We start from the raw sequence: 20,059 nt of genomic DNA, 5'->3' as shown, positions 1-20,059 counted from the left end.
AATGGTTTGTATTATTTTCAGAATTTATTTGGGCATCACTGGCTAAAAGCTACAAAATTATGCAAATTCAGGGAAAACTGCCAATTTTTAAAATTTCATTGAATATTTGGGTTTTAGGTTTACTGATGGGGCAAATTTATAGCATTGGGTTTTTTATTCTCTGAGGCTAAGGGTGGGGGGTTGAAGTATACAAGAACTGTTTTTCACCACCAATTACTAGGCCAAAGTAGACTTTGACAGAGAGGTCATATACCAAATGGTATTTGAATCAATTGTACCATTTACAGGGTTCGGTTTTTGCCGGTAAAAACAGGGAGAAAGTGGCAATAACTGGCGAAAACCGGTTTTTGCCTGGTTTAAACTGGCAAAAACTGGCAAAAACTCAAATATAGTCACTCAAATATTAAAACAAGTACACGGAAAGCTCACAAACAGTAAACATGCAACTTTTAATGAATTATTCAACATATTTTTTGTGTCATCAAGTCCTTAAAATGAAAAAGTTTTGAATTTGATATGCCACATTTCAGTTAAAAATGCTAAATGAGCATCAAGGGCAATGAAAACGCATGCCTTTAATTTCTTAATATGTTACTTATAATTACAAAATCAGATGAAAATCTGGCCTTTTTATACTCAGGAAATTAATTTTTTGATTTAATAACTTGTTCTTTAAATCACTTTTTTAGTTTTTGCCATTTTTGCCGGCAAAAACTGTTTTTGCCAAGCAGTTAAAACCATGGTTAAAACTGCGTTTTTTTCCACCTGCAGCAAAAACCTGCGAACCCTGTGTACCAAGTATTGGATGGTGGTGGTAGGTGGATGTTGTCTTGTATTCAGACTTCAGAGGCTTGTCAAGGAAATAATGTCACTATGCTATGGACCACAATAGCCTCATCCCAATGGCACAGTCTAATAACCTCAATTACATAATCATAGTGCAAAATTTGACCTCAAGTTGCAGAGGATGAGTTTTTGTACCCAAATTTTTAAAGGTCATTCAATGAATGTATAAATGTATTGGGGTTTAAGAACTGTGCCCCTGATAGATGAGCATGTTGTGGATCCTAGTGTGTGTTTAGATTTAATTAAATGTATCACATCAGCCAAAGATATCTTTGCAATAAATATTTATGTACCGGTAAATTTCAATTAACTGCCAGAAGTTTTACAATTTATATAGGATCGTAATGTACTGCCTTTTTAAGGCTGATAAATGCTTATAAAGTTGATGTTTTTGCCTCTTTGTAAATTTATTGCATCTTTATGTGGACACATACACTATATATTAATACAAACACACCACATTATTTTATAATTTATCTATTTAAAGTCTGTATTATTATCGCAGTGTCATTTGATAATATTATATATTGCATTAAAAATACGACTTCATGTAGTACGACTACAAAATGTAATACCTTACACGAAAATAATATTTTAAGAAGAAAGCAATAATGGAAAAATTGGGAATAACATGACACATGTAATATCATATAACTATATGAATCATGTTCTTGTGAAATAATTGCAAAACCATTTAAGTTTGAAAAGAGTGAAGTATGTAAAATTTGTAAGCCAGAGTATTTCTGTAATCTGTATGAAAGTGTTGAATGAATTTTATTCAATATTGTGATGAGGGCTTTTGTTGAGGGCTTTGTGATGGATAGTTTAAACTTATTTATCCAGAGGTTTCCACTGGTATAAAAATCTCAACTTTTCTATACACTCTCCTTCAAAAGTTAATACCAAATTTGATATCAAAAGTTTAATCATTGTGAGCATAGGAACTGTTGTTTGGAAATTTGTGCAATTTTAAATATGACATATTACGAAGGATTGTGTATAGAAAATTATTATTTAAATCATTTTGCCATAAACTCATCAGACTCTGATTAAATGGGGATGTAACTAGTGGCAACTTTTTAATTTGGCTGTGTTTATTTAGTGGGTTGATGCCATTGAATTTGTACATATACATTAAATTGAGCAAAGCCTTAGCCAGGGGGTGTGAGTGGATCTGGGAAAAAGGGTCCACTTTTTTTTCTGTAAAAAAGAAACATTGAAAATCAACCCTTTATTGAAAAAAAATATGGCTACAGGAAATTGAGTGACTTGACGGCAGTGATGGGGGGGGGGGGGCAAAATCAACAAACTTTGTGCAAAATTGCTGTAAAAGTGGAAATTTTCCTAATTTTGGGTTTTTACTGGGGGCAACAGTATGCGGGGCAAGAGTTCTGACTGGGGACATTTTTCCCCATGCTCCCCAGCCCCCCTCCCCCCGTAGCACCGCCACTGCTTCATGGTACTCGTGCTCAAAGTTAAGCCACTTGACTTGACCTGATTTTTGGTGACTTTTTTTACAACCATGTTTTTTATATACCTCTATTTAAGCTAAAATACGATGTAATTTAGTAGACTTGTTTTCCTCATAATTTATACATTTGTCTTGTGTATATTTTTGTTCATAAATTGTTACCATGATCAGTGATGGATCTATGCAGGGTTTGACAAATGAGCCTATCAATTAATGGGCTATTCCAGTTGAAATCCATACTCCCCCAAGGAATACATGCCCTTAATCTTCCACATAGGGAGTGTGAATGTCAAATGGTGTTACCTGAAGAAGTGATTCCATTTGAAATATACACCCCTGTGTGGGAGATAAGGTCACATCTTCCATAGGGGGGGGGGGGGTGTATGGATTTCAACTGGAATAGCCCAGTGTGCACGGTTGTTTGATGGGACCATTTATTAATTTTTCAAACAAAACATCATGTACAACCAAATTTTAGGCTTAAACAGCTAAAAGTGATATCATGCTAATGTATACAGATGCTTTTGAGTCATTTTCAACTTTAATTTTCCTTCTTTTACAAAATTATTCACCTTTATAGCATTTTTAAAGCTTTTTCGGATGTAAAATGTATCTTTTAATGACAAAATTGGTGGCGCTATTTAGTTACTGGAAATTACTCTTTCAAGCTTTTAATGCAAATAATTCCTTTTATTGTTTGATAAAATATGTTTATAAAATTTCATTGTTGCTTGTTTCACGTATTCCAGCTGTTTTAATGGCAGTATTAATCACCCACCCCTTGCAAAAAAGAAATATGATTTAGGATAAATAGCGCCATCTATAGTTTGCATTTAGTTAATAATGAAGCCAATTCTATATACATCAAACAACCGTGTGTGTACGCGGTAAGGGACAGCTTCAAAACTCAACCACGGGGGTGCACCCCCCTCAAGACGGGTCTGCCCTCCTGAATCCGCTGGTGAAGATATTCAAGATAATATGTTTCCCCCAGTGGCATGATTAATCAGGAGGAACGCGATTCAAATGAAATGGTGCTGTGGTAAGCCTCACGCATACCACATATCGAGGGTTTGGCGTAAGAAGGTTCTATCAGCAATAGCTGCCCTATGGCCCTTTCTGCATTCTATATTGTACATATCTCTGATTATGACACCTGGCAGCTATTGCAGGTAGGACCTTCCATTAACCCCTCAATATTTGCAAATAGTAGACTCTCAATGACTGTTACTACTGCCATGGAGGAGTGCGTAATCACAATGGATAACCACTTTTCAATGGGATATGAACTGTGCCGCTTGGATGATATTACATCAAGGTCATGTTTTATTCAGTATTCTTAAACCTTTTGAGAAAGTTCCTGCAATCTTATTAGTTCTTAGCCGTGTGATATGACACGATATAACACAGTTGAGCGAGTCAATGTTTGAACCAATCGGAGGCGCATTGCAACAACGGGATCGATTGATTCTAAGCCCTAGGTAATTCCTTGTAAAAATGTAGGATTGGTTATGTGTTTAAGAATGAGAATGAAGTTATTATTTTTAGACGCTGTTGTGTATCTATTGTCTGATATAACACAGACGACATCATAAAACAACTCAGCTTCACCTTGTTGTTTTACTTAAAATGATGATGTCACCTGTATTATATGAGACGATAGATGCAAGGCAGTGATTGAAAACAATACCTTAAATTGAAAAGTGTTATCCATGGATGACACACTCCCCAGGGCTAAACTGTATTAACTCATTATACTTTCTTTTAGTTTGGTATGTATTCTTACCAGACTGTATGTTACTTTTAGACTTTTTAGAGAAGTATTAAAAAGCCAGCTTGTATGAAATATTTATAAACAATTTGTATTTGTGTCACTTCATTGATGATTTGATGTAATAGGGTCCACACCACTAATCCATATACGTTACTGTGTAAAATGACAGCTATTTAACTGCAGTTTTCGCAGTGACTGGATGAAGTGACTGGATGCTTCATGTACATTTTCTTTAAAGACCAAGATCTATTATGTAGGTAGTTATAAAAGTTGACAGAAAGTGTACGATGAAAGCTAAAATTTTGAGATACAACCCTTTGAATGGAATCAATGTGGGGCTCAGACCTGAATCATCCACAACTATCCTATAAGCCAATTTGTATCTTTAAACAGCCTCAAAAATGACCCAAAGAACATCATTTCAACTCAAATAGTCCTGAAATAGGTTCTTATTTATGATGTGAATGTGATGCTCCGACTTGGCCACCTAAAATTAAACCTAAAATCATGAAAACTCTGTCATCTTCAGATATGGGATTACAAAAAACAAGGGACCTCACCCTCTTCAAAAAAAAAGGCAAGCCTCTTAGTCAATTTTGGTATGGAATTGGTCTTCCCCCTAAAAAGTAACAAAATTTTGTACTATTTTTGAAAGTGACCCAAAATTTCAGGATATATGTAAAATCTGGGTGACCATTTGGCCTATAACAACGCATGATCGCCATTGCTTGAAAATAATGTTCATTTCAGATTCTCAGACATAGACCTTCCTACTGTATAGACTATACCACATACCTATTTTTTACCACTTCTGGGTATTTTGTGATCCTAGTATATTTTTAATCGGACATTTTCAGTGGATATCCACGAAAAAAGCTTATTCCCAACATTTCAGTTGATTCAGATTTTGCATTTGCAAGTTATGTATGATTATGTGTAATACACTGCAGTCTGCTCCATAAGCCACTGTGTGATTAATTTCATTCTGTTAACCAGAGTATACTACTATAATAATAAGAATCCAACCAAAATCCAAGAACCCCTCTTGGGTCCTGTGCATTAAGATTCCAATTATCTTTCAATTGCAGCCTTTGCACATTTTTAGAAGCTGTCAAATTCTTTGGAAAGGAGCTAGGCCATAGGCCTATACTGGCCATAATTTTATTTAGCCCCCACCCCCACCACAGGGGCCTCTTGGAAAATATTTGTACAGGGGTGCTAAAAGTAGACTTCAGAATGTTGACCATGTGTAGTGCAAAAAAACACCTGATTACTCTACCTCGCTTGTATCAGTTAACCGGCCCATCTCTATACCATTTTAACTGAAATGGTGACCCATCAATCATTATATCATCAATATACCCAAAAACTTTCAACAGCCCATCTCAATACCATGCATCACAGAAATAAGGGGTCAATATACCCGAAACAACTTCAAAACCACCCCATTGATATACCAAAAACCCTGAAAATGCACCTCAAAACCAAGAGCATCCCTGTACACCATTTCTTAGGGAGAGGCCCCCCAGGCCCCCCCCCCCCCCCACCAAAATGGGATAGCCTAGGCCCCTATAATAAATTATCAAAGGGCATATTTTGACTAAGGGAGTGTTCATAAATACTTTGGTGGGGGGTTACTGGGGGTCCAAAAAAATTTGGGTCCTAAAAAGGGGGATCAAAAAAAATTCAGTCCTTAACAGGAGGGGATCAAATAAATTTGAGGGTAAAATTCTGGGGTAAAATGCCTACGAGAAGGCATGTACATTCCAAAATTGTTGCGCGCTCCGCGTGCATAAATGTTAACTATTCGATTTTGTAATCTCAAGCTACAAATCAACAAAATGTGCACACTTTACAATTTGGGTGTAGCACTATGACTCCAATAAGTAATATAACTCCAAACAGTAATTTTTAGCTAATGAGTTAATGAACATAAGGGTAGATCATGGGGGGATAAATCCCTCCCCCAATATTTTGATAGGGGGATGTTGACACCTGTATGGGTTTCTAACCAAAATTAACCCCATATTTGAGCTTATTTGGTCAAATTAATTCCGGTTTTGTACTATATTTGACCAGTTCAGCTTCAATGTGGCAAATATTTTTGCGCGCATTTGTACCATAAACTTATTTTGTCGGCAAAAGGTGCTGGATTCACTGGACTTCAAGAAATTTTCAACCCCAATGTCAAAAAGAAATCTAGGCCTATGCCACTGTTAATGATGTATATTTTTGGTTTCTTTTTTAGTAGGCCTACATGAAGGGGAAAAAAAAAAAAAACATTTTAGACCATAAAAGGGGGATGAAAGAAAAATCCACCCTTTTTTAGCGGGATCAAAAAAATTTTGACGTCCGAGGTTCCAACTTTTCCACCCCCCCCCCCCAAAAAAAAGTATTTATGAACACTCCCTAAATCAGTTCGGGGGCACTGCTAATTCAAAGACGTCTCTGATATCAAAGACGGGTCAGTGATTTCACATACGGGGGTCTGTGATATCACATACGTCGTGCTTTTTTTACAGTTTGGCACTAAATGCAGCACATCGGAAAGAAGGTGGCTGTATCGGAATATGCTTTCCTATGTTTAGCAAATATCTGCCTGTGCAAACATCATATCTATCTGTGCAAATTCTGACAAATGGTCCCAGAAAACACTTAGATTGGCAAAATCGAGCCATATCCAACGTTCTGAAGTAACAAAAATCCCAAGTCATGGGGGAGTGAATATTTTGGCAAGGCAAAAAAGGAGGGAACAATGAATTTTTGGCCAGTCAACGAGGGGGAGGGGAGCGATTTTTGGCACGCATTGTTGCGGCAACTTTTCAAAAATATATTCAAAATGACTTGAAAAATGGTAGGCCCCTACGGAAACGTTCAGACTCTTGCACTTGTATTTTATTGATAGGGGTAGGGTTATGTTATGATTAGGTGGCTCAAAATAGATCAACAAATTACGGTAAACCAGGCGCGTGCACACTGCCCATGGAGTGGGGCTTTGGGGCCTGCAGCCCCGGGTCTTAAAAAAAATGAGGGAGACAGAGACAGAAAGAGTGAAGGGAGAGGGAGGGAGAGGAAGGGGAGTGACAGAGCAGTGGCATAGCCAGGCCCGTTGTTTTTTAGGGGTGCTGATTTTGAAAAAGTGGTTCTTTTTTTTCCAGGGGGCGATTTTGTAAAAAGTGGACCTTCTTCACAAACTTTGGACCTTTTTGACTAAAAAGCATAAAAACATATTTTTTGCTCGCTACGGTCGCAAATTAGGATTTTTTGAGGACTTTTGCCCCACCGCACGGCCCCACTCTGCGTACGGGCCTGGACATAGCCAGTGGGGCAGTATAGTGCCCCCTAAAAAATTGAAGGGCGGAAAAGGGAGGGAAAAGGAAAAGGTCTACTTTTTCGGTCTGATTTCCCAAAAATTGAAAGAAATATCCCGACAACTGAAAACATAATTATATAAAATAATTGCCAATACCGGGACGAAAATGTTACAAAAATCAGGACAAAATATTAGCAAAACTGGGTTGAAAATTTTGTTTTGCCACAGCCACCCAGGCTCATTTCACATGATATCCGGGGATTGTTAGGCAAACGAAAGGGGGAAAAGTGGAAAGAAAACAAGGAAGAAAACAAGAAGAAACGAGGAAGAGTACGTTCTGAGTCATTGCGCATCATTTTTTTTATGTTCATGCTTGAAATTTGTGACACGGAAGTCGCATCCACTGGAAATCCATTCTAAAATACATATTATGCATGACATGGTTATATGGCCTATAGGCTATCGGAAAATTAAGTTAATAATAGGGGCCTAATGCAAAATGATGCACCAATTGGCTTTTAGTTTGAGGATAATATCCCCCTCACAAGTCGGGTCCGTTGAAATCTGTTATGCCCAAAATAATACGAATAATAAGTGTAAACTTTTACACCAAATGACTTTATTGTGCCTTTCATAACTTTTTGAAAATAATTCTCCAACTTCTGAGGGAGCACATCCCCCTCAGGCACCCTTCTCCGTCAAAAAAGAAAAGGCTAACTTGCATTTATCCATATAGGCCTAATTGAGCAGGTTCATACCCATGCAGAAGTCAGATCCGCAGGAAATTTGTTAGGAATTATAGGCATATCTTTCATAGATATAATGACTATAGGCCTATTATAGCACATCCCCCTCAAGCAAAACAGAAAAGCCTAAACTTAGGCTGAATTGGAGGAATTATTGAGCACGAGTGTTCATATAGGCCTAAAACTAAAATTCGCGGCTCAGTTGGAAATCTGTAAAAAAATATATGCTCCGAAAATAACCAATAAACAGTTTTGATGTGTCCGGAGAATTGAAAGTCTGCAAAATGTCGTCGAGGGAGCAAAGTTATTATGCAGCATTTAAGCTCAATTATGAAAAAGAGCAACATTTATTTTTAGCATTCTCCGATTTCTCACGATCACTAGAAAGAGTGTATCCCGAGCCCGCGATTTAATTCATAAATTGGATAGTAAAATTAGCAGGAGCTAGCAGGCACTTGGGCTAGCTACAACCCTGATCATGCTGATTAGGCCTACTCGCAAAAATATTCCCGTTGCGCCAGTTCACGTTCACAATATCGTTTGCGGCTGGGTTTTGAGACTAGGGAGTATGTGATTTATGAGACGTCTTTGAATTATGATACTGTCAGGTGACTCGGCACTGAAGAGTCTTTGATATCAGAGACGTATTTGAATTAGCAGTGCCCCCGAACTGAAATGTCATTTTAAATATGTGCCAATTTAAAGAACTGCCAAAATTGCAGGTAGGCCTAAAGCCTATAATTTAGCCCACAAATTCGCCCTGGGTTTATACGGCGCGTTTGGTTTGTCCAGGAAAAAGTTAAGATTTGTCCAGGGATGTCCAGTTGGTGTGATATGCACATTGTGCACCTTAATTACCGACTTAACCAAAAGAAGAAGAAGAAGAAGGATGTGAGCTCATCAAGCGGTAAAAAAGTTTTTGCGCGCCACAAAAGTTTATTGACCCCACATTTGACCCAGACGGAAGTGGCGGTTGTCAAGGGACCACCACACGCTACTGCCGACAATCACCAGTACACTACTTATGATTGGTTCTCAATTCCTATAGTTGCGACAGCTGACCAATAACAGCGCGTGGTATAGAGTAAATTGGCCGAAGTGGTTGTTGCTACGCGACGAACACATGGGTGTTGTTTTCGGAGACAGCTGAGCGAGCAGTGCAGAACGAGCGAATCAAAATCGAATTTTGAATTGATGAAACACACGCAAAACACCTGACAAGGATTTAGACTTATTTCCGTAAGTAAACTGTAGCTGCATGTAAAAATTGTTATGCTGAATCCAAATAAATCTAGTCATAATTTATTGTGAAAAAACGAGTGAATCATCTGAGTGAGTGAAAATGCAGTTATGGCAGTAAGCTTAAAATTTTACGACATTCGCTATTTTCAAATTCATGTCATGAATGTTCTGTAATCTGTATTCATAATGTTACTGCTTGTACATTGCACCTTTAATTGCCCGATCTTTTGGGTGTTTCAATTTAATATGAATAGCGGGAGACCAACATAATTATTGTACTATTGGTCATGTTGGTTTATTTTGTTAGGACGGTGTTTTGATTCAAAATTATTTTCATGTTTTTCAATTCATGATTCCTAAAAATGATTGAAAAAATAATTTTGAATCACCATTGCTCATGAACTTCATGTTTATAATGGTTTGCTCTTTTGGGCAACTCATTCCACTCTCAATGTGAATGTCCGGGGGAAGAAGGAGAGCCGGTGAACATCCTTTTTGATGAATTGAAATCATTTCTCAGACGTTTGTGTTTCCCTCTATACTCACTGTACACCCATCGAATGTGTGTCATCGGCCCGGTCATCGGCCCTCAGGCTCAGACACACACACACAGGCATAGAGTTCTGCAGCAGCATGTTTTGTTGACATTAAATACTGAAATACTTCATTTGACAGTAACTAATCCATAAATTTGACAACTTAATTAAATACAAAAGGATATAAGTTGGCAATCTTAATGTTATGCAATCAAGTTAACAACACTGTCAGCTACTGTCAGTCTTACAATGAGCAGAAGTCACTGACCAACCAACCAACCAACCATGCCATTCAAGTACCAATATTGATTATCTCAAGTGGCCTGCTGCAATTGACCAGAAATGAACTGTATGATTTTCCTGTTATTTTGTAATAACAAAATCATGTTTTCCTTGATTTTGGTATGAAAATGAGCAAATAGAATTTAATGTCTTGTCAATTTGGAGTTATTAAGGGCAACTAAAACTGATATTAGGTAAGTTTTATCTGTCTGGAATCTGTATTGCCTGTTCTGAGGGAATTAATGCAATGTAAACAAAACCAACCATGGCTGATGTGGACATTGTATAGTGTTTTTCAGTACCCTGTTTTCCATGGGTGACTGTAGGAACCCATGGATTCGATCCATGTACTGTACTACTATAGCCAAAATGGCAATCTTTTCTTTTAGACCACCCGAGCTATATAATTATAAGGTTACAATTATGATTTTATCAAATTAAACTTTCGCATCAAGGTTAAACATGTTTTTAGCTATTCAAACATACCTTTTACTTTGTCGAACAAGCTTTATTTTGTTCCAAAATCCATGTTTTTATCGCAATTCTTATCGAAGCCCTGCCCTCCTTCAATATATTAAACCTTGACTTCAAAGTGTTTGGCAACTGTTTAACCTTGATGCAAAAGTAAACCTTGATGCAAAAGTAATAATTTAGTCCCTATATAGCGAGGGTGGTCTCAAGGAAAGGATCGCCACCAAAATATTTAATTCTCGATCATGAGAGCCAACTTGGGTACGCATAGTTATTTGCGTCGAGCGTACTACGCAAAGACCGGCGCTTATGGCGCAAACACAGCTTTTGAGAATTGACCAATCACACGGTCGTTGCTAGTCAAGGTTCGGTCATGCAGGTCGCGCGATTCGAGTTATTCTATGAAAAGTACGCTGACGCAGAAGGTACACCCTTTCATGATCGAGAATTTGTTATTTTGGCTATAGTAGGTAGTCTGTTCTGCTGCTTCCAGGTAGTTGGTCTTGTCTATACCTACAAGGCCATTGAGAATAAGTCAATCTGCTGTTTTTCCTACGATCTTCCAATGTGCACTATTCCAAGTGTTCCAGCATGGAAGTTCCACTAGCTTCTCTCTTGAAATTATGGACACAGAATCTGGCTGCCCGTCTCTGGATCATTTCCAAGCTGTTGATGTCTTTCTTCACATTCGAATCCCATACGCAACTAGTATATTCCAGAACTGGTCTCACTAGTGTCTTATAAGCAGCTGCTTTCATTTTCTTGGCTTTTGTGGTCACTTTTTTATGTGTTCTTTCCACTTCATGCTGCTTTCTAGTTTAGCTCCAAGGTATGGATGTGATTTAACTTGGTCAAGTTCCTGGCCACAGAAGATGATTGGTTTCGATGGAGGATCAAAAAACAAAAAAAATTGCGATTCCCCCCCCCCAAACGCAAAAAAACAACAAAACATGTACGCAACAGGCATGACCGGTGCATTCCACATTGGCAAAAAAATTATTGACTTATTATGCAAGGGTTGTAAATTTTTTAACAAATTTTTTAGGGCCTATAAACCTAATGGGGACCAAATTGGCAATCAAAATTTCAATGAACACAGCATGACAAACTATTCACCAATTGATGTTTAAAAGATATATATTTTTGTCTTTTGTTTTTCAGATTTGTGTTATAAACAATTCACTTGATCCAAGATGTCCATCAGAGCTGACATAGCGAGTAAACCAGTCACACATTTTGCTCCATCAGACTGGCACACCAACAATCATCTCTTAGCAACTAATGCGGAACGTCTACGAGACGGATCACACGCCAACCGTGAGGACTCCAAACATCTACGCAACGAAACCTACAACAAAACAGAATGGGGGACACACGACAACACAACTAGGCTATCCAACAGAATAGATGATATCGAAAAATGGCGCGAAACATTGGAGAAGACATTGGCGGATACCGACGCAGAGATCAATAAATTGGAGATTGATAAGGATCTTGCGGAACGTGCCCTAGAAGCTAAAGCTCTTCCGTTAGATGTGGCGAGTGAATGTCTGACACTGAGAGATGGAAGACGACAAATTGATGTTGTCGATGATCAAGCCAGTGCGCCAATTGCAAAAGGTAAGACGCTATCAGTATCAGTTCTTTATTAAAGTCAAAGCCAGCTGTGTAGGGAGTGATTTACACACCCAAATTTGTATACACCCAGTTTTTGCCAACATGGCCTATCCATGACTATGATAGTCATGGCATCTTACCTACTCCATATTCTATGATTTGTGCACAAATCTTAAATTTACACACCCACGTTTTTGAATTTACACACCCAAACCGTCAAATCCTGCCTAAGACTATGTATTTTTTTAACACTATTTCGATCCCTCCAATTACAAGCCTTTCTCATTTCAGGTCTGAAATCTGCATAAAGTTTAAGTTCTAAAACTAGGCAGCATAGTCCCATGACTAGAAGACAAAGAGGGTGCTATAGTGCAAAAACTTACTGCAATTCTGTGACTAACCTTTGTTGAAATGTTCCATTTCGCCCACCCAGGAAGTTGATGTCATTGAAGGCATCAAGGATGCACTGCAAGCGAAGGTATCCCAAGCCTTTGAACAGCTCTGCCTTCTTCAGGAAGCTCGTCAGCAACTAGCGGCTGATCTGAGAGACAAGACTGAAGCCAAGGGAATAGATACATATTGCAAGGAATTGAGCATTAATTCACCCGATATCTGCTTACAGCCTAACCCAACTAGAACTCCCAAAGGGTAAGTTTACTATTTTAAAAAAATAGCTATAATTTGGTATCTAACTCAACTGGAACTAAAAGGCATGGAACTTTGAATGTTTTTAATCAGTCACAAGGTTCTTGTTCTTGATTTTTTGTCGGATGGGGTTCTTAAGGGATCTAAAATGAGCGTTTATTGCGTTTCGACAGTATTTTTTGTGGGACATGAGAGCACCTTAGACCTATCGAATTGCATTCTGAATACGAAGCACGCCTTTCTGATATCAAATAATTTTCATTTTTTGAAAATCACAATATAATACAAATTTCATGACAAATTATAAAAATGTGATATTTTTCAAAATGTTGATATATAACAGTCCTCGAAGTAAACTATATAAATCTAATGATATATTCTTAAAGTGTATGTAGCAGGAAGGAAAAGCCGACAGTCAATTGAAAATTTTGACCTTTCATATTGAAGATATGGATTTTTTTCCCAAAAAGACCTAATTTTTGTTGGTGTTTTGGGAAAAAAATCCATATCTTCAATACGAAAGGTCAAAATTTTCAATTGATCGTCGGCTTTTCATCCCACCTACATATTTATAAAGTTTACTTCAAGTACTGTTAAATATCAAAAATATCAATTTTTAATGCTTTGCCATAAAATGTGTATTAAATTGCGAATTTCAAAAATTCTTTGATATCAGAATGACATTCTTTGTATTCAGAATGCAATTCGATATGTCTGATGTGCTCTAATGTCCCAAAATAAATACTGTCCAAACGTTCATACCCCAGCCCTTAATTCGGATTCTAAATACTGACGTAGAAAATATACCATATTTAAATGATGAAAAGAGGCATGTATCAAATAGATGGAAGTGGGACAAAATTGAAAATGCGGTACTTGAAATGTTTTTATAATCAGCACAAGGACCGTGTTCTTGATTTTGGGTTGGGATGTGCAGTTGGGATTCTGAAAACTGACATTTTAAAAAATATACCAAATTAATTTGTCGAAAAAGAGCCGCTAAAATAGGGGGAAGTGTGATAAACCTGACCACAATGTGCATCTTCCTGTCGGTACATTTTACACCAAAATTAACCTCGGATTTTTGACCCGTAATGAAATTACACATTTCCTCCAGTACTCATTCTGTTAGCTGGATAATGGGACAACTTTGCAAGTTTGCACGGTACATTATTATGGTATTTCACTCAATGTTAAACTTCTCTGATCTATTTTCCATACAGGAGTGTAACACCACAAACATGGGAAGACCACAGTCGCTACAACAAAGACCGTGCTGAAGCTGAGATGCGATCCTCACAGCGCCTCCGTGAGGCCATACATAGCACAATCAATCAGACAGATAATGATCTTGAAGCACAAAGACAAGCCACAGAGTTTGCACTCAGAAAGAGAATTCATGAAATGGAGAGGGCCAAGGATGAGGACGAATGGCAGAAACAAAATGTAAGTTTCAAGCAGGTGGTGGTCGCCGTGCATTCTCTAAATTAAGTAAATTTTCATCGTCAACCGTGTAACTGAATGGGATTATTTTGACATTTTAAAACGCTTGAAATATCACAAACAAATAGGCCTATGTTAATAAATAATATAAATACAAGCTAAAACCGTTGGGGTTCGATAATGAACCCCACAAAACTGACCGAGTATATGGAAAATGCCATCAGCCGGGCGGTTTCACAAGTTGCCGGCTCTATCATGCCACTCACCGCCTGGTTTCAAGGTTGGTTTAATACAAAAAAATCATCAAACTGAGTTTAGGCTTTTTGGTCAGAGGTCTAGGGATGCAAACCCTCCTGTTCATCAAAATGTTGCAACTTGTTTTGTGGCTTCTTCTCAGAACAAGTTCATTAGGAATGTTAATTTAAACTGGGGGTTTTGTTAATTTTGAACAATACCTTGTAAAAACAAACATTTGTTACTCACATATTATACTCCCCACTACTCTAGTGGTTTCCCATGGCAACAGTCTGATGAAACCAGTGCAACAAATCTAAAGTTGGTTTGTGGCTTTTTGTTTCATATAAATGTGACATCTTTTCAGAATTCTAGCAGCCAGCTCATCCTCACCCAAACCAAAAATTCAAGTTGATAGTTGATACCCTAACCCCAGAACACGTTCCTCAAAGTGGGGCTTATTCCCAGCAAACACTAAAATGTTTTTACTTTTTTTTTAAAGTTTTGATAACATTAAATGTCAAGTTAGATAAAGGTCATTAAAATGTTTGGTAAAGACATTACAGTAGGCCTGGCATTTTCGGGTAATTTTGTACCCGGGTACCCGCCGCAATTTTCGGGGCGGGTAACCGGGTACCTGAAAAATAAAAAAAAAAAAAATTTTTTTTTTTTTTTTTTTTTTTTTTTAGTTTTTTTATTTTTTGTAGTGTCTCTGGACCTAGACCTAAATGCCAGGATCATTCATGGTTGACCTAAAAAAAAAAAAAAAAAAAAAAAAAATTTCAAGATATTTTGTTATTTTTTATATGAAAATTGATAATTTGTATTCATGTCATAGTCTATTAATGATTTCAAAATGTATTGAATTTGAATGCATTTTGAAATCATTAATAGACTATGACATGAATACAAATTATCAATTTTCATATTAAAAATAACAAAATATCTTGAATTTTTTTTTTTTTTTTTTTTTTTTTTTTTTTAGGTCAACCATGAATGATCCTAGCATTTAGGTCTAGGTCCAGGGACACTACAAAACCGAAAAAATATTACCCCCCGGTAAATAAAAATATTTTTAAAAAATTTTTTAAAAAAAATAAAAAATTTTTTTTTTTTTTTTTTTTTTAATTTCAGGTACCCGGGGAGGGTATTTCCTACCCGGGTAATGTAATCTCGGGCGGGTACCCGTTTACCCGACCGAAAATGCCAGCCTTACATTACAGCAATAAAAAATTTGCCGAAAAGTAAAATACATTTTTGCAAACAGTTTTACAAAATATTTTGTCATCACTTCCAGATGTTTCTGAAAATGTTGTGTGTTACTGTTTGCTGGGTTATGTTACTGGTAACAATTTCTATTTCAATCATGTATTTTTCATTCTCATACAGACCGAGGAAGAAATCGCCAAACAAGAACAGAATATCCGCGATCTTGAGAAGGCCATCAAGGATAAAGAGAACCCGCTGAAGCTGGCTATGACCAGACTAGAGAACCGTACATACCGACCTAATGTGGAATTATGTCGCGACAATCCACAGTATGGGCTGGTTGGTGAGGTAAATGAGATACAAGATAGCATCAAAGCCTTGCAGAAAAAACTACAGGATGCACAGTAAGTCTCAGCTATTTTTAGAGAATGTATTTGGCTATTCCATTTGAAATCCATACACCCCCTGTGGAAGACATGTCCTTAATCTTCCACACAGGTAGTGTACATTTCAAATGGGGCTACCTACATGTAAATGAGTGCCTAGTTTAAAAGTGGCATGTCTTCCATCAGGTGTGTATGGATTTCAACTGGAATAACCCATTATAGATACCAAGATTCAAACACGGAAGTGGGTTTCTAGTTGGCTCATTCATTCGTCTGATAATCATAACAACAGATTGATAATCTGATAGGCTTATTATGATTAAAGGCCAAACCTCCACACAGTTCTGGCCCAAACGCCACTTGAGGACTTTACCTTCCTCTCCGGTAAGTTTTCAATGATTTCTCATGAGTGATTGTTCTTTGATGTCTTATTATTATTCATGTAAATTATGTTATACATTTTGCCCAATAATGATTTAAAATCCCTGTCTCCGTGTTATTTTCTTCCCACAGCAATAACCGCGACGCCCTGGAGAAGCAACTTCACCGCATCAACCAGGATCTTGAGCTGAAGAAGAACTCTCTAGACTTAGACAACAAATGCATGGCTACACGCCAGAAACTCACCAATGGACCAGTTTCAGCGACCACTAAGAACCTAGCATCATTTAAAACTGATAGAGAACTTTATACATCAAAACAAGCACTGTTGATGTGAGATAGGGGTGGGGATATTTGGTGGGTGGGGTGGGGTGTTTCATTTGATTAATTGGGTGGGGTGGGGTGTTCATTAGGAGCTATTAGGTGTACATAAAATTTACAGAATTATGAGCGTATATAGCTTAAAAAGAATACTGTTATGACAACTTTTAAAATGGGAACTGGGAAGAGAACTTTACTCATAAAATAGTCACTTTGTGAGATATAGAACCCAAGAATGGGGACAGTCACTTTATAGGTTCCAACAGGTGTGCAGAACATAAAAATTTTGAGAGAACTAAGACAGAATTTGGTAATGAGACTAGTTATAGCTACTATTTGAAAGACTTAGCAACCTTCAAAATGGGTAGAGAATTTATACATCAGAAGAAACACCATTGATGCGTGAAAGCCGAGGGTAGATGGGTTTATACCGCTTCTTACATGTGATACTAGGTGTAAATAAAATGTCAACAAATAACTAAAAAGAGCTAAATTTGTACATGTATGTCTAGAAGATATGAGATATAGGCTCTTAAAATTGAATGATTATACCATTTGATGAGCTGAAATGGTTATACACATGTAGCGTAACAAATAAAAAAGATGCATCATAAATTATTTACTTGGTATATTTTTCTATCCTATAGTATTAAAATCACTTTGATAATATCATGAAACAAATTGATTTTACTCTGTATAAAGCATTAGAATACATTTCCATGAATATTCACCAAAATTAAAATAGTTTTTGATGCACAAAAAAGTATTCAAAGAAAAATGTGTTATCAAAACCATTACCTGAACTTTGTACTCCTTTTATAAGATACTAATAGACATTTGTTTTGGTCAAACTTTCATGATCATAAAAGCGGTTAAATTATCTCTGATCACATAAATAATGTAACTTGAGATGTGCATGGCAACCAGATTTTACAGGGTGTATCAAAATGATTGCACCAGCTTTGCTCTCTAATGAAATGTATGCTTCTTCCACATTTAGCATTAGATCCTCTTGAAATGACAACCTATAGTTTCATGACCTTTTATAACATAAATCTACAAATAAGGTGGATGTCATCCTATATTATGTGGCAATATTGGACATGCTCCCTGGATATTGATGGGTACCAATCATTTTGATACACCCTGTACATGGAGTCCGAGTACTCAGTATGGTTACAAGATTATTCACATATTCTCTTTATAACACAATTGATACCACAATAAAATTTAAGATCTGTTTTGCATCATTGAAAGAAACAATATTTATCAATTCAAAACAGATCATGTGTACTATGTAAATGACTAATAATTTAATACTATTGATAATCCGTCCACAGAATTCATATTTTATATATAAGTATTTATAACTTTATCCGTCCATTTTTTTTTCGATGTCATTGTTATTTGATGTGGTCATGTATTTTGTGCACTGCACTAAGACTAAAATGCAACTTATCGAACTATTTACTATTATTGATAAATTTGGGTGTTTAAAATTATTATCCAAAACATTAAGGGCCCCTGGCCAATTTTGTGCCTATTTTTGCATTTATCTCAAAAATTATAGCGTATTGGTGACAAGAAAGATGTGTATATTATAGGGGCAAGGACTACAACTACTGCACTGGAAATTTTTTTTCAGCACAGACAACAGTTGTGGAGTTACAGTCAAAAATGAGGAAAACCAGTATTTGATCAATAAATCAATAACTACTTGCCTTGAGTTGCTGAATTTTCAGTGCAGTAGTTGTAACCCTTGCCCCAATAATATTCATATCTTACTTGTTACTAATGCGCTATAAATTTTGAGAAAAATGCAAAAATAGGCACAAAATTGGGCAGGGGTGTAGTAACCCCTTAAAGCCTAAAAGGCAAGCTATAATTGCATAGCATCAGAAAATTTTGGAAATTGTCACAAAGTATAGTAGTGAATTACTCCAATACATCTTGTTTTGCACGTTTTGAATATATTCACAGGAACAATATTTCTGCCTCATTCTGTTAAGTACTAGTAATAATTAGCATCACATGTCTGCGCATATACATGACAGAGGCTCATTTCACAAAGACTTACGATCAATTTTACGATTGATTTAATAAGGGATTATGTGTGGTAAATTGATTGTAAAATCAAATTATTCATAAGCTTTTGTGAAACAGGCCTCGCATAATAAAATGTTGCTGTGCACCCTTGAAAATGCTTTTTCATAATTATATTTTGAGGATAATTTTGATATTAAGACAAATTTAAATTACTATTTCAGTAACTATTTACATTCACAGCAGCACAAAATTTAAATGTGAAGCAACCTCTTGTTTGCACTATTTAATAGTTCTTGACCAATCATACTTTACATAGTGAGACTGAAGTCTGAATAGTACAAGACGCCCTCAGATGACCTTACAGAGGTCAGGTCATCCTTGATAGATAACATCAATCCCAGTCTCCATGTATCTCTATTTATTTTCCACAACCATCATATATTATGTCTCATGTTTTGTTTCTCTAAATTGTAAGTATATGATAATAAAGAAATACAGAAAAGATAATGAAGTTTTTTTGGTGGTATCATTTATTCCATTTGCAGTTTTTGTTACCTTGAGGCAGGGTGGGAAATCTAATTTTAAGTCCAAAGAACCCTGTGAAAAAAAAAAGTGAATTTGAATGATCCATCAAAAGGAGAAACAAAACTTTTTTTTTTTCTGAATATGGCCCAACCAATTTAAAATGCAAAATTTTTCCAGCCCTTTTCACAAGACCTGAAACCTTTCCATGAACATCATCTATGGCTCACACATTTTATTATTTCTGGCCTGCTGGGTATAGAGGGTTGTCTGCCACAAAATACACAAGGCAAGGATACACAAATTCCTCGTACAACCACACATTTTTTTATGTTAAAGAAATTTTATGGAATCTTGTAGTATCCTATGGTCCTCTCAATTAATTGTCCTTCAACCCATAAAGCTGTATTTATACTCGATTACTGCAAAAAAGCAAATCACATGAGAATATTGGTTCACCACCAAATGATCCAACCAAGTCATTGAGTATTGTGGGAAGTGGCTATACCATTTTCACCCGATGTGGTAGTGAAGCAAGTGTGCATTTCATTGGGCACAGCTTCAAATTGCTCAG

General features: G+C 36.6%; 1 protein-coding gene across 1 annotated transcript; it reads left to right on the top strand.

Annotated features, from left to right (window-relative positions):
* Positions 1–9,256: 9,256 nt before the first annotated feature.
* Positions 9,257–18,429, top strand: LOC140140150 (tektin-B1-like). The gene is made up of 6 exons (XM_072162006.1): positions 9,257–9,389; positions 11,843–12,315; positions 12,732–12,946; positions 14,167–14,389; positions 16,010–16,233; positions 16,729–18,429. The coding sequence occupies exons 2-6, from the start codon at positions 11,875–11,877 to the stop codon at positions 16,931–16,933; spliced, it is 1,308 nt and encodes a 435-aa protein (XP_072018107.1). The 5' UTR covers positions 9,257–9,389; positions 11,843–11,874; the 3' UTR covers positions 16,934–18,429.
* Positions 18,430–20,059: the final 1,630 nt, after the last annotated feature.

This window comes from Amphiura filiformis, chromosome 18 (assembly GCF_039555335.1).
Source record: "Amphiura filiformis chromosome 18, Afil_fr2py, whole genome shotgun sequence".
NCBI lineage: Eukaryota > Metazoa > Echinodermata > Ophiuroidea > Amphilepidida > Amphiuridae > Amphiura > Amphiura filiformis.
This window is presented reverse-complemented; position numbering and strand designations above follow the sequence as displayed.